Source organism: Hakea prostrata, chromosome 8, assembly GCF_041222555.1.
Source record: "Hakea prostrata isolate BN-2017 chromosome 8, UWA_Hpros_2, whole genome shotgun sequence".
NCBI lineage: Eukaryota > Viridiplantae > Streptophyta > Magnoliopsida > Proteales > Proteaceae > Hakea > Hakea prostrata.
Window position 1 is genome coordinate 41,611,307 of NC_142607.1, and position 15,539 is coordinate 41,626,845.

The following is a 15,539-nucleotide window of genomic DNA, read 5'->3' on the forward strand; positions in this document are numbered from 1 at the left end:
TCTTCTTCTTCTTCTTCTAAGCCTTGCCTCAACTAACTGGGGTCTCTTTGAATTCAAAATAACTAAAATATAAGGACAAAATTGGTATCCCGTATAGTTTTTCTAAAGTCATATCATCTTTTGGTTTTCCAATTCTAATGATGGACAAAATGAGCATTGCACACCCATTAATCAATGGTTTTTAAACCCCATTAGACTTTAGAGAGGCAACAATAATTTTATGGAACCATGCTTTCTCATGAAGCATCGTGGAGTTTAACAATTAACTGTAACAAATGTTGGACCTCTTATATTCATCATAAATGATTAACAAATCAATCAATTTGGAGCCTACAACAACGAAATCATGCTCATACACTCTGATGCATTATTAAAGCTCGAAAAGAGGTATTACCCAACTCTAAAATTTTGTTGAAAAATGGGACCTTCGCATTTCTGTGGGATGATCGATCCTTGGATACAGTACAAGCCTATTCGCCGGAATGACACGCTCATGGAAGCCCTCGGTCGAAATCCTTCGAACAAGGTGGCATCATTATGTTCGAGCCTTGGGATTTGGAGAGAAAATATCACTAACACTGCTATTTTTAATTATTTGGAACCAAATCTCATATACTCGGTTTCATCCTCGTCTTACAGTTGACAAGGTCATCTGGACCTCTGTGGCAAATGGGGAATGTACTCTTATGTCCGCTTGAAATGCCTTTTGTCGTCGTAACGATGCACTGTTATGGTCAAAGCTAGTATGGAATCATGGTATTCACCCACGTTATGCCTTCATCGCTATTGGCTTGCATGCCATAAACACCTGACCACTAAAGACGTCATGTTGTCATGGGGAATCCAAGTTGATCCAATATGTATTTTTTGTCATCAAGCAGCTGAATCCATGGACCACTTGTACTTCAATTGTTCATTTACCAAGTTCATTTGGCAAAGAGATGCTTGCACTCTGTGGATATCATCGTTCTCCATTGAACACATGGATTAGTGAATTGAATTGGATCTCCTCTCATTGCCTAGGAGCCAATCTCAAAAGCAAGTTGAAATCCTTTGCATGCATTACAACTATTTATCTCATTTGGTATTCTAGAAACAATCGTATCCACAAGGGAGATAACTCTATAGCAGTGGGAGTTCTTGCACACATTGTCGCCGACACTTGTCGACGATTCACTAACTCACAAGAATATATCGAAGACAATTGCAGTAACCAAAGTTTATTTGAAACATGGGGAATCAGAGTGAAGATTAAACACAAACGAAGCACTCTATACGATTGGATAAAACCTCCCGATGACTAGATGGCAATAAATTGCAACGGCTCTGTAGAGGGTAATAGAAGTGGGTATGGAGCGATTGGAAGAAGCTCAATTGGTCAAGTAATATTTGTTGCTACAAGCGGGTCAACTGAAGCTAATGTTCTGAAGATGGAATCATTAAATACTCCTTGAGCGGTGCAAGATATTTTTGGTGATATTCAGAAGATCAAACGGAGATTACTTTATCAAAGATATTACTGAGGTAGTGATGATGTTCGGATAAACTATAGAAAAAGAGATAGTGATATAGAATATTGTTTTTGGCCATTTCTATGGATAAAAACAAATACGCTTCCTTCTTATTGGAAAGCGAGAAAAGTTTAAAAAGTATCACGCGCCAGGTAGGGGTCGAACCTACGACTTTCTGCTTAGGAAACAGACGCTCTATCCACTGAGCTACAGGCGCTTGGTTATGCATCATTTTCACATTTAAATTAACTATTGATTAACCAAAGTAGTTCCTTTCAGATTTTGGTTGTTCATTAATCATTTTAGAGCATCAATTGCAAATATACATGTTACCAAGTTACCTGAGTCCTCCAACGGACTGGGTTGTTTTAATACCTACCAAAAGCCAAGAATATTTAAAATTGAACTATATTTAGGGCACATCTTATTAAGGGTTCATTGTATAATTTTACCCATTAAAATTTTCAAAGTTCCTTCGATAAGCATTGCTGAACACTCAGGTACAGCCTGGGTTTTTTTTTCTGTGTGGGTAGCCATAAACCATTTCATAGAAAATAGAAGACACGAGTAGTTGAATGGTCTAGCTAGGAGAGGCTTCATCCATTGCATGCAGATATGAATACACAAGTTGTTGGATGCTCAAGCTCAGAGAGAAAGAGAGAGGGGAGGATCCGTTGCATGCAGATATGAATACACAAGTTGTTGAATGGTCAAGCTCAGAGAGAAAGACAGAGAGGGGGGGAGGTGCTTAATCCATTGCATGCAAAACAGAAGAAACAGGTAGCTGAATGGTTTAGCTAGTAAAGGAAAAACAAGACAGAGAGAGGGGCTTCATCATTGCATATAGAAGAGAAGAAACAAGTGGTTGGATGCTAAATCTAATCTAAGGGTTTCAACTTCAGTGCTACACATTTATTGTGCAGCACTGAGTTGCATATGCCACAATCGAACTGAGTGATCAAGAGCGAAATCTCAACCACTCATTTTGCAATTTTTTTGTTTTTGTTTTTTGGTTACATGTAGGTATGGTTAAATAAAGAAGAAGAAAAAAAACATATGAAACTGGGGGTGAGATTTTGTCCTCGACCACTCATTCTATCCTCACCGTACATAGCTCAATGATGTCCTCGACTGTTCATTACTTTTCAGATAACACTTTATGGGCAATGTTGCTTCATATTCTACCTACCCCAGTTTGTATATTGGATAAGCTAAAAATGATGATGATGATGAGATTTCCATGGAATGGCTCTTTAATTAACTAACAGTTGAGCATCATAAAGTCTCTTGGGCTTCTTTATGTTTTCCTTTGGAGGAGGGTGGTGGGTTGGAATGCAGCAGCACTTATGGGTCATTTGTGGAAGCTTTGCCAGTGAACACAGAGGACTTTTTGGACGCTCTTCATTCGCTTTAGGTAGCAAGAAGCATTCACTATGGTCTTCACCCAACCTTGGGCAAACAAAAAGATGAGATGCAAGGGAGTAGTTTAACAAGGGCTGCTTTGTCATCAACTTTCTAGAAGGCTAGGGGTTAGTTTGGTTCAAATTTATGTAATTCTCAAGTAATGAATGACTTCAGGTTAAATCAAAATCTGTTTGGGTAAGTGAAATTTGGTCTATGTTACATTGATTCTCTCTTGTATTAATGGTTTTTTAATCTGAGCCTTATTATCATTTCTTTGCTTGATTCACACTCCCAGTTTGGAAGGTTTCTCGTACAACTTTTGATAATGCCCGTTCAATACTCCTATCCTTTTCTTATTCGTTGACTCTTGATCTAATCTTAGTTCTTAAAATTGATTTCTCAACTACTGTTCCTTCATTCTAGTTAGCCCTTTTAATCATGAAATCTTCTTGCTGACCTTGCTACCTCTAGAAATGTTAGGTTACTTAATGATGTATATTTTGTTAAATTCATATTATATTAATTCAGTATCACTAACTAATCTCAACCATAATCTTGGTTAGACCACTTGAAAAAAATATATATTTTCTCCTGGTGTGGTAGTGGGTAAGAGTGTTAATTTAGAACTGAAATGAAACCAGCCATTGAAACCTCGGTTGAACCAACCCGTTTTAGTTTCAACTGTGAAAGTAAAATCAGTCACTAGGGTTTCAAAATAGGAGGTTATACCATCGAAGGGTTGCTCAATCGGTAATTACCGGCACCTCTTAATGAAGAGGTCCGAGTCCGATACACTCTGGGATTTAATAAAATCCACATTGCATTCATCCAATGGTGGGTATCATATGCACCTGGTGCACTTCCCAAGCAAGATCTGGTTCAAAACTATACTAAAGCGTTAGTTTGTCTCAAAAATGAAGAAGAAAAAACACTAAAAAATAGCTCGGATTACACCTACTTGATTTGGACTATTTCTATTTTAAAAGTGTAAAGAGACACAGAGGAACAAGAAACAAGAATATTGCCATATAAGCAGTAACTATTTGTAGCTAACGCTTCTCATTTTCTGTTTTGGCCAAAAAAAAAAAAACGCTTCTCATTTCCTTTTTTTTTTTTTCTCGAGTTTCTTTTGTTGTAATTGCATCTCTAACAAACTATAAAAGAAAAATTAAAAAAACAAAATCTTCGATGGACGACATGTTCCATCTGTTTCCTGCATTCTTTGCTTTGGAAGGTAAGCTGGCCCGGAAAAAAGTTGGGTAAAACGTCTTCCTCTGGCCGGAGAATCCTGTAGATTTACCAACACCACAGCACCCACCATAACCTAATTTAAGCACTGCGTGGCCTCCACATGTTTCTCAACAATAAACGTAGAGAAATAGGAATTTAATGATATTAACTTGCCCTTCCATTCATGAAGAAACATGAACAACCAAGCAGATACACTGGGATTTTCTTTTAGCTTGGTCCCCAAGAATATGGGTTTGGAAAGCTACTCAAAATGTCAACAATACCCTGCATGCAAGCACTGGTCTATGACTTCTCTTCTGTTACAGTTGCTTCTGAACTATCTTAGATTTGTTACAGAGATTTGGAGACTAAGACTATTGTACTATTGCATGAACAAGGAAGCAATGTTGAAGCTTTCTATATACCCAATTCACAACGTGGAAGCATAGGTCAAAATCAAATCCAGAAGCTCCCCTCTACAAGGGCATTTTGGGAAGAAGATATGACTTTGACATTACTCCAAGGTTAAGCTAAACCAACAGCAAGTCAGCAACAACTCTGGCCCAGTCAAATGCTATCTACAGTAATTTTCATGGTAATCTACTAATTAATTAACCATCCCCTAATCTCTCTCTCAGTCTATATATGAAGAAGTAAAGAACCTTAAGGGACTTCATGAATCACAGGTGAAGTTGCACTAGAGAGAGAGGAAGAAGAAAGACAGAGAGAAAAGTGAGAAGACAAGAAGAGAAGAGAAAAGAAAGAGAGAGAGAGATGGGTGTCATTCTGCTTTCTTCTTCACCACTTGTACTAGCTTTTATCTTGGCCTTATGCAGTGTTTGGCTTATTCCCTTGGCAGTAGTTGCACAGAACTCAGGCATTACAAGGCACTACAAGTTTGATGTATGTTCTTTGTTCAGTTTCCTTTTAACAAAACAATCAGGGTTCCAAAGACTTTTCTCTTTTTCTTCTTCTTCTTCTTCCTATCTTATAAGTTTGAAATACTTTGCAGATCAAGTTGCAAAACGTAACAAGGTTATGCCACACAAAGAGCATACCGACTGTTAATGGGCAGTTTCCAGGGCCTCCACTTGTTGCTAGAGAAGGCGACCAGGTTCTAGTCAAGGTGGTTAACCATATCCAGAACAATATCAGTTTGCATTGGTAAGGATTAGAAAGCCATATATATATGATTGATTCTCTTTCTCCATTTCATCACTCAGTTCATCTTCTTTCCTTGGATCATTATAAGAGAAGATAATAATTAATCAAACTGAAACACAGGCATGGAATTCGACAGCTTCGAAGTGGATGGGCAGATGGACCAGCATATGTAACTCAGTGCCCGATTCAAACAGGCCAAAGTTATGTGTATAACTTCACCATTACTGGGCAGAGAGGGACCCTTTTTTGGCATGCCCATATCTCATGGTTGAGGTCTACCATTTATGGACCCATTATCATCCTACCCAAGCGTGGTGTCCCTTACCCATTTCCCAAACCCTACAAGGAAGTCCCCATCATTTTTGGTAAGCAACTAAGAAGATGATGAAGTCCATAATAAAAAATTTGGTTTTGCTTCATTCAGGTTCATATGTCCATGTTGTGGTGGTAGGTACCACCACAAAAAACAATTCTCTATAGGAAATTTTTTTTTTCAGCTTTAGTGGAAAATATTTGGCTCTCTTGGGTCGATGTAGCATTCATGCCAAGCCATGTTGAATTTCCTGTAGTGTTTATTCCTTAGTTTTCTTCCTTGCATGTATGTGGTTATGTTTTCAGGTGAGTGGTGGAATGTAGACACAGAAACAGTGATCAGCCAAGCTCTACAGACTGGAGGAGGTCCTAATGTCTCTGACGCCTATACCATCAATGGACTTCCAGGTCTTTTGTACAACTGCTCTGCTAAAGGTACTTCATTCATTAAACCGAGTGCCATCGTTTATTATTGTTCAGAAACTTGGGTAAAACTCATCTTTAAAAGCTCATCATCAAGAAATTAGGGTTAAGGTTTAAGCACAGGTTTGCTCAAAGCATCACACCTTGATCAGTATCTAGTTTGAAACATTATACTGTTGCTTCCACCTAGTATTTATAGACAACGCTTGGTTCTATCGTTATTTATGTCGTTGAATTGTAACCAATCTAATGACCTATATTAGAACATTAGTCAAGTATAATTGAAATACCTTTGGTGTGGAAAACCTAACATGTAGTTTCATTATGGTTGGCTTACTTTGCAGATACATTCAAGCTTAAGGTAAAGCCAGGGAAGACATACCTCCTTCGTATAATCAATGCTGCACTTAACGACGAACTCTTCTTCAGCATTGCCCATCACAAAGTTACAGTAGTTGAAGCTGATGCAGTCTATGTGAAGCCCTTCAAAACCAGAACAGTCCTCATTACACCGGGGCAAACCACTAATGTTCTGCTCAAGACAAAAAGTCATTTCCCCAACGCCACCTTCTTCATGGCTGCTAGACCTTATCAAACTGGCCTTGGCACCTTTGACAACTCAACCGTTGCAGGGATCCTTGAATATGAACACCCAACCACTTCTTCTTTTCCAAGTTCAATCAAGAAGCTTCAACTCTTCAAGCCAACTCTCCCTTCCCTCAATAACACTGCTTTTGCTGCTAAATTCGTGAAACGACTCAGAAGCTTGGCTACCACTGCATTCCCTGCAAATGTTCCACAAACTGTGGACAGGCATTTCTTCTTCGCAGTTAGTTTAGGAACAAATCCATGCCCTAAGAACCAGACCTGCCAAGGACCCACCAATACCACTAAGTTTACTGCTACCTTGAACAATGTATCTTTTGTTCTTCCAAGCACAGCTATCCTTCAAACCCACTTCTTTGGGCAATCATCAAATGGCATCTACACCACTGACTTCCCTAAAAGCCCACTCATTCCCTTCAACTACACAGGAACTCCTCCCAACAACACAAATATTAACAATGGCACCAAGGTTGTGGTGCTAAGCTATAATACCAGTGTAGAGCTGGTGTTGCAGGATACTAGTATACTTGGTGCAGAGAGCCACCCTCTTCATCTTCATGGATTCAACTTCTATGTTGTTGGCCAAGGCTTTGGCAACTTTGATCCTAAAAAGGACCCATCTAAGTTCAATCTCATTGACCCTGTTGAAAGAAACACTGTAGGGGTGCCTGCTGGTGGTTGGGTTGCCATTCGCTTCTTTGCAGACAATCCAGGTTGGTTTGCATAATCCAATTCTCTAATTTGAAAATCCTAGGGTTTCACTAGTCCAAATCCTTTCCACCCAAGCTACCCATACAGCGATGCAAGTGTGGGTGGGTGGAGGGGATCTAGACTCCACTCAAAGGCCTACCCATATCAAAACAGGGCATGTTGAGTCTCACACTCATGTGAGTGTGGATGTATGATACTATGGATGTCTTGGATGGATGGAATCTAAATTCTTCACTAAGCTCACCTCACTGGTCAGTCCCAACCAATTAATACATGACATGGGTTTCAAGCCCCACAGCCCTTAATACACATTCAATTGCAGACCTTCATGGGCTCCCTTCATGAAACTGAGGTTCAACTGTTCATGTATCTCATGATTTTCCATTTCTCTTTTGTTTCTTTGGAATTGGGGTTTGCCGGTGCTTGCTTATGAGACATCTTGACTACATCTTCTAGGGCTTCTCTCCTGACCCTCAAGGATTCGAGATAGTCTTTTATTTTTCTTATTATTATTATTATTTGTTTACTTTGAATGATGATTTGTCAACAGGGGTATGGTTCATGCATTGCCACTTCGAAGTCCACACAAGTTGGGGATTAAAGATGGCATGGATAGTCTTAGATGGTGCAAGCCCGAATCAAAAGTTGCCACCACCACCATCTGATCTTCCCAAATGTTGATGATAATAACCATTTAGATTCATTTTGACTGGAGAGATCACCCATTTTTTCGTCTTTTCTAAATTATTTTGTTTTCTTGTTTGTTTACTTCACTTCTTAATACCGCCACATGTAGAGAGGAAAGGAAGAAGGATTGGAGACAGATTATTCTTTTCTTTTCTTTGTTTTCTTTTTGGGTTCTTCTTTGTTTGTCTTTTTCATCTATACCCAAAATCCAAGTTGTGTTTTGAAGAAATGTTTCAAAGATCCATCAATGAAATAAACATTTGATCTATAGATTATTATTCCTTCAAAATTCCTCAAAGAAATTCATTCTATGATGATTGCCAGATGAAAATGAGAGAGAGAGAGAGAGGGGGGTAGTGTTTGTTATACATTGGAACAGATTCCAGAATTTAGCTTTTTTGCCTTTTTGGGTTTTAGTTCCAAAATTTATCCCAAGAAAATCTACCAAACACAGGTATATATATATATATATATATATATATATATATATATATATATATATATATATATTTGCAAGTTTGAACAACCCATTTGCTTAAACTTGTGGTTAATGCTCATGGACTTAATTTGAATCAATATCCATTACTGTAATCATATTTTTTTGTTGTGTTGTCAACAAAAATCATATTTATTATTGTTTTCATGTCATCTTTTTGAGGAGATGGAGTACTCCCTCATCCTTAATAGGTGAAAATTTTCATGTGACAAGCAAAAAAAGTGTACATTTTTAATTTTTGCTCAAGGGGAAAAGAAAATTTCAAATAAATATAGTTATCCGGTTGGGGGAGCACATAGTACTCCCCCCTCAAATATACGTTTGCCCATGTGGGACCTATATTTAAGTTTATTTAATGATTTAGATGTGGGTTTCACACCGAATTTGTTTTTGGAGAAAGGTAGCTTGTATTAAAAGCGTAAGAAAACAAATTACATGCAATAATGAATCTTTCCGTTGGCATCTTCCATTATAATTTTGGATGGATCGATCCTCAGGGAGATTAACAGAGGAAAAATACATTTCAGTAAGGGAGGATGACAATCCCGCAAAGTTATCGGCCCCCTATTGAGTTCCCGAAGATGATGGTGAAAGACACACTGGGGAAACCTTTGCCTAAACTCCCGAATATCACCCACTATGTCCACCAAACTCCATGGAATCCGATACCGGCCATAACCCCTGAAGGCCACGCCTGGTAGCAAAAAGCTCCATGTAAAGAATGGAGGATTCCCTAGTGGCATCAACCAAATTTGTGATGAAAAAGCATTGGGGGAGCAGATCACGGACTGGTCCGATTGTGATTCAAATCGATGATTTTTTAAATTAGAACCCAAACCAAATTGAGCTGACTTAAATCATAAAATGGAAACCAGACTAAATTTGATTACTTGTTTGTTTATGGATTCAGTATCATGGATTCGTACAAGAAGAATTAGGGAGGTTAGGGACGATCACGAACCACTTCATTTTCAATTAAATGAATCAAAGGGATGTTTATACAAGTTATTTGCCAGGGAATGTCTTCTAATCATCACAAATTTTATAATTTGTAAAAGAAAAAGAAAACAACAACACCAACAGCAACAACAATGCTGTAGTCCCTCATCAGTAAATGAATTGGAGAGCCAAACTTGATACACCAGCGAGGAAAAGAAGACCAAATCCTCTGGTTATGCTTGAAGCCTTGCTTTTTGTCTGTGATGGAGACTTTGCTGGCAATGCTGTTGTTGGCGTTGCTGTCGGCGACCCTGTAAGGCTTCCTGCTCACCAAACACGCAAACACTCACAGCCATTAATCACAGTAAATTTGGATAAATAACACAACTTGAGTCTAGATCAGCTCCTCGTCAGGAAAGCTAACAATGTGCTCGTTCAAAATACAATCAAATTGTAATTATATAGACCGACACAGCGATATATATCGATATATCAGACAACATTTGGAGGGGTGTCGATGAAAAATCAACCCCTAGTTTCGAAGGATATTTGGGGTCATTTAAATATAATTTTGTTGCGTAGCTTCACTTGAAGCCAAATAAATACACTAAGAGCGTTATTTTGACCCAAAATATCACCTAAACTAATTTTCTTAATCGATACATGCCCGGTTGTATGCAGGCGAAACTAGAAGTCTGGAAGACTTGCGAATTTGTATGAAAACATCGAATATCAGAGCAAAATATAATAAACATTTGGTGCATATCGAAAATATAATAATAATTTAATAATAAATAAATAAATAATTTACCTGTCCCTTCACTCGATGCTGGTGCTCTAATATGTTTACTCGATGATGGTGCTCCAATCGGAATCCCCATATCTGCATTTAAAAAGAAAAATAAGAAAAATAAGAAAAAAAGAAGCGATTTTTATGAATTCAAACTAATCCACACCCTTGATCTTCCAAGAACCACAAGAAACCATGCAAAGGTCGAGAAGCTAACCTGAGCAAGAGCTTGGTGGTGGTGTAGTGACATTACAAACCTTAGGAAGCCCCAGAGCTCTGGCCTCGTCAATTTCGATTCCAAAACTTGAAGAATTACCCAAAAGCTGGCAAAGACAGATGGGAGCGCTGTCCACCAGACCTGCAAGCTCGGCACAACAACCTTCATCTGGAGTTTTCAGTTGACTTCCGGGCTGGGTATATGTCAAACAATCAGACATGTTCATTAAACTAGTTAAGCAGTCGCTGCCGGCCGGCGGTGTAGCAGTTCCGTTCTTCGTCGGTGACATCGATGGCGACATCACTGTAGCCCGAGCTGATGTTGCAGGGAATGAAGTAAGGAAAATGATGATGCAGAGAACCAAGATCAATGAGGAGAATTTGGGTTTCATGATTGCCATTGCTTGCTTACTTTACTTTTCTTCTTAATGTGTTGTAGCTTTTAATCCTGTTGGTTATATAAGTGCATTGATGTGCAAAGCAGAGAGATGTGCACAGAAGAAAATGTTTTTTCCTCCATTCTATTTTTGGTTTTGAATTCCCATTTTGGAAGTAAACGGTTAATTTGACGATATCCTTTTCTTCTGCCGAATTATCGCTCAAAGAGTTTAACACGAAAGACCAAGCGATGAAGTTTTTCAACTTGACTTGACTAAGATTAGAATATCAAACCAAAAAAGTTACTTACAAGAGCCAACTTGATCCTCATCCCTTGGGATCTTTATCAATTTATATATTAGAGTTGACCCATTACACAGAATGGTAATAACCAATTGCAAAGAGTGGTGCTCTACCAAGATGTAAGCTATATCCTCTCGAGCCAAGTGAAACATGTATGAAGGAGTCAAATGTTTCTTCTATTCCTTTCCTTAGAACAACTGAATCATCTTGGATTTTAACCACAGAATTTGCCTATGGAGTAAATCATAGCACCAATTGGCTCGCCCTAATTGGCTAGTGTAGAAGTGTAGCCAACCGATATGGTTTTGACTGGTCTAACCAGTTTGGTCAGGATTTGACACCCTCAAAAGGGTTTTTCTTTGGAAAATTACATGATTAACTACTTTTAGATTCCCTTTTACATAGTAGCTATCCTCTCAATGTTTCATTTATTAAAACTAAACAAATGACTTTGGCTTTACAAAACTAGTCAAAATTATGATTTCATTCCTTTCGAACATTTTTATTCTAAACACTTAACTACATCAATGTATTAGGCAAGCATGAAAGCAATGAAAAAGAAAAACAGAGAAATTATAGTTGTAAGAAGAAGACGATGATTGCTTAATATGTCGGTATGATTAGCTTTAGGGTAAAAATGTCCATAGGGGATGAAAAATCATTGTTTTAAAAGTTTTTTACGTGTGAGTTCCCTTAGTGGACCACAAACTAATGTTGAGTCCTTTTAGTGCAATATATTATGTGTGGGTCTTAATCAGACTAACAGTGTTAACTGCAGTTAAGTATATTCAAATTTCAAATGTGGAGGGACCAAAATATTTTTTAGGTTATTTAATGTATTATATTATAATATTAAAGAGACTCACATGTAAAAAAATACTCTTGTTTTAATTAAATTTGTAAACTCAATGTGAGTTTTGACTATATATATATATATATATATTTGTATATTTATTATATATTTTTTTTTTAATTTTTTGCAAATGGGCTTTAATAAGCCGGGGGATAGGAATATTAATATGCATCAGCGAGAGTCAAATTCACGACCTCTTCACTAAGATGTGTTGGTTTCAACCACTAGAACAGCTCTGTATTGACAAGTTTTGACTAGTTTTATTAATGAAACAATGAATGACTACTTTTGTAAAGAAAAACTTAAAAGTAGGTAATCATGTAATTATCCATTTTTCTTTGTTTGTGGAACCCACGCGTATTTATATGAACAAGACCTGTATGGATAAAGAAAATTTTGTCCCACTCAAATTATGTAAATGGATCATAATTAGATATGCTCATCCAACGGACCATGGTGACCTGATCACCAAACAAGTTGGGCATGAGTTTGGAAGTTAAATACTGAAGAGGAGGAGGACCCACCAAAAGTCTGAAACATGGTTTGCTCGAATTTGGGGATTTGCTGTTTGCATGGAAGGAAAGTGTGAATATGAAAGAGGATCGAATGGCCGAAAAGGCAGTTGGAATTTGTTGTCTGCCATTTAATATCAACAACTGTTACTGCTTCAAATTTTCATTTCCCATAGAGCAATTAAAGCATTCTGTTTCGGCCTTTTGCTTGTCACATGAAAATTTTCACCAATTAAGGATTAAAGAATCTATTGTCCTGGAAAAGGTGACATGAAGGCAATAAGAAATATGACTTTTTTTGATAAACAAACAAAAAGTTAGATTAGATTGATAGAGGTTGAATTCAAATTAAGTCCATGAGGGTTACCCACAAGTTTTAGCAAATGGGCTGTTTCAAACTTGCAATGTTCCATATCCTCCTTGTGGGGTATGAGACATCTCCACCTTTTCTATTTCTATCAGCCATGATATATATATTTATATGTGTTTGGTAGATTTTCTTAAAATTTTGGATCTTACATTTATAATCTATTTTTAGTTTCTAGATCCGAAATCTTCTACCACAAAGTTTTGGGACAACATCAAGGGCTCCTTATGTATTACATTAAGTTTTGTGGTTCAAAATGTCGTTTGGTGTCTGGGTTTTACCCCCTTGTGAACCCTGTTGCAACTACAGAATAGAGTTTTGCTGGCAAGAGGGATGAACATATGGTGATAATCATAATAATAGAGAACACCCATTTGAGAGTTAAGCTATCAAGATTGTGCAATTGTCTAGGAAAGAACTACAAAGATGAAGCAATGAGCTCTAAAAAAAAGCTCAGCTCTGAATCCCAAAGGTCCTGTCTCTCAAGTATGCTTTAATCCATTCACAAGACTGAGAAGTATACCTAATTGATTCTGCACAATCACCACATAAAACATCTACATGAAGAGTTAGGATGGATAAGACTATTGTCTCAAATAATATAAACACCAAAAAATCCAGGTCATCTTGACATTCACGTTCAGAGACAATTTCGAGGCAATTTCATTTTATTAAATTTAAAACTTTAACTTCAATTTAATGTTGTGATTTAAATGTAATTTTGAGCACATTAGGGAAAGATCGAAGGAAGACAAATTTAGGTCTAAAAAAGTGCCCAACCATTCCAATCACCGGGGTGGTGGTCTGGGGCCTTGTTCATCATGCCCGGTTAAAATCCCCCCCCCCCGGGGGGGGGGGGGGCGGGGGCCCCCCCCCAGAGAGGGAGGAAGAAGAAGAATCAACTCCAAGCTAAAATTTCCTCCCATCAAAAAAAAAATAAAAAAAAAAAATTTCAAAATTTTTGAAGGTGGGACCCAACCTTTTGGAACCCTCATGGCCTTATTAATTAAAGTTGGGTGGTGGGTGTAGATGCTCAACTGTACTCTCTCTCCTTTCATATGCTGTAGAGGCAGAGCTCTCTCTGTACTTAAATCTCCCCTTTTGCTTCTTTGGTGTCTTCAATTCCCTAAAACCTCTTTAAAGCTTTGTAGTTCAGAAACTGAAAGCAGAGCCAAGAAAAAAGAAAATCAAGCAAGCAATGGCGATCATGAAACCCACATTCTCCTTCCTGTTCTTCGTTCTCTTCATAGCTTTCCTGACTTCATTTCCCAATACTTCAGCTCAGTCTCCATTGATGTCACCATTGATGTCACCATCGATGTCACCATCGATGTCATCGAGCGGTGGATTAGCAACACCACCGGCCGGTGACTGCACAGCTAGTCTACTCAACATGTCCGATTGTTTAACATATGCTGAGACCGGAAGCAAACTGAAAACTCCAGATAAAGGTTGCTGTCCTGAGCTTGCAGGTCTGGTGGATAGCAATCCGATCTGTCTTTGCCAGCTTTTGGGTAATTCTTCAAGTTTCGGAGTCCAAATTGACCAGAACAGAGCTTTAGGGCTTCCTAAGATTTGTCAAGTCACTACACCATCAGTAAGCTTGTGCTCAGGTTAGCATCTGGACCTTTAGTTTGTTGGTGGTTCTTGGAAAATCAAGGGTGTGGATTAGTTTGCATTCTTACAAATCCTTTTTTTCTTCTTTTTTTTGGGGGTTGATGCAGAGGTAGGGATCCCGATTGGAGCACCGGCATCGAGTGAAGGGTCAGGTAAAGTTATTTTATGTATTATTAAATGTTTTTCATCTTCTTCTGCAAGAATTGGAATCTGGGTTTTCTTTGGCCCTTTGGATCTTTGAATTTACTGTGATTAATGGTGTTTGATGAGCAGGAAGCATTTCTGGGTCGCCAGCAACATCGCCGGCGGGGTCTTCACCGTCAAAAAGCGATGCTTCAAGCATAACCAGAGGATCTGGTCTTCTTTTACTTGCTGGTTTATCAAGTTTGGCTCTGCAATTCATTTAACTGACGAGGGACTACAGCATTGTCATGTTTTTTTCCTTTTTTCATTTACAAATTAGAAGTTCGATAAATCCTTTCTCTTCATTACCATTTGTCATTCCCTGGTAGAATAACTTTGTATAACATCCTTCTGATTCATTTAATTGAAAGGGAAGTGTTTGGTGTTTGTCCTTGTTCTATCCATTCTGTTTGTTGTGATCTATGGTTTCTTGTGTTAAAATTCATGGTTTCTTGTAAATGAGATGGGATTTTAAGCTATGGGTTTTTTGGGTTAATGTCAATACCGATGTAGATACAAATCAATATAATTGATTAGTACCGATTTCAACCGATCTGATATGGTTGGGGTGTAAATGTAATGTAATCACTGGTGGTGGACTGATGAGCAATAAATGAGAAAGCAAGGTGGAGGTGGGATTTCATCTGCACACATTACGATGTTACATGACCCCAAGTGGTTGAATTCAATGCAAATCAAAGCTTGTATTCACATACTCCCAGTCCCAACTACTTCTCCACCTTTAAGATTTTGGTAGTACAGGTAAAGCAAGAACACTAACATCTAAGTCTTGATCATCGATTACTAGATGGATCCAGAGATTGGGGTCCTCTACTT

General features: G+C 38.0%; 3 protein-coding genes and 1 non-coding gene across 4 annotated transcripts; 2 read left to right on the forward strand and 2 right to left on the reverse strand.

Moving 5' to 3' along the window:
- Positions 1–1,655: 1,655 nt before the first annotated feature.
- On the reverse strand, positions 1,656–1,728 carry TRNAR-CCU (transfer RNA arginine (anticodon CCU)). Its single transcript has one exon. It is a non-coding gene; the product is annotated as a tRNA-Arg (tRNA).
- Positions 1,729–4,825: 3,097 nt separating this feature from the next.
- LOC149007941 (laccase-17-like) lies at positions 4,826–8,325 on the forward strand. Its single transcript, XM_089165997.1, has 6 exons — positions 4,826–5,048; positions 5,158–5,309; positions 5,430–5,674; positions 5,928–6,056; positions 6,389–7,363; positions 7,912–8,325. The coding sequence occupies exons 1-6, from the start codon at positions 4,920–4,922 to the stop codon at positions 8,040–8,042; spliced, it is 1,761 nt and encodes a 586-aa protein (XP_089022123.1). The 5' UTR covers positions 4,826–4,919; the 3' UTR covers positions 8,043–8,325.
- Positions 8,326–9,651: 1,326 nt separating this feature from the next.
- LOC149007942 (non-specific lipid transfer protein GPI-anchored 2-like) lies at positions 9,652–10,890 on the reverse strand. The gene is made up of 3 exons (XM_089167180.1): positions 10,491–10,890; positions 10,295–10,366; positions 9,652–9,806 (listed from the first exon to the last, which is right to left on the reverse strand). Exons 1-3 carry the CDS (start codon positions 10,888–10,890, stop codon positions 9,652–9,654), a joined length of 627 nt encoding a protein of 208 aa, XP_089023306.1.
- Positions 10,891–13,950: 3,060 nt separating this feature from the next.
- Positions 13,951–15,276, forward strand: LOC149007943 (uncharacterized). The gene is made up of 3 exons (XM_089165035.1): positions 13,951–14,515; positions 14,627–14,671; positions 14,793–15,276. The coding sequence occupies exons 1-3, from the start codon at positions 14,101–14,103 to the stop codon at positions 14,924–14,926; spliced, it is 594 nt and encodes a 197-aa protein (XP_089021161.1). The 5' UTR covers positions 13,951–14,100; the 3' UTR covers positions 14,927–15,276.
- The last annotated feature ends 263 nt before the right edge of the window (positions 15,277–15,539 follow it).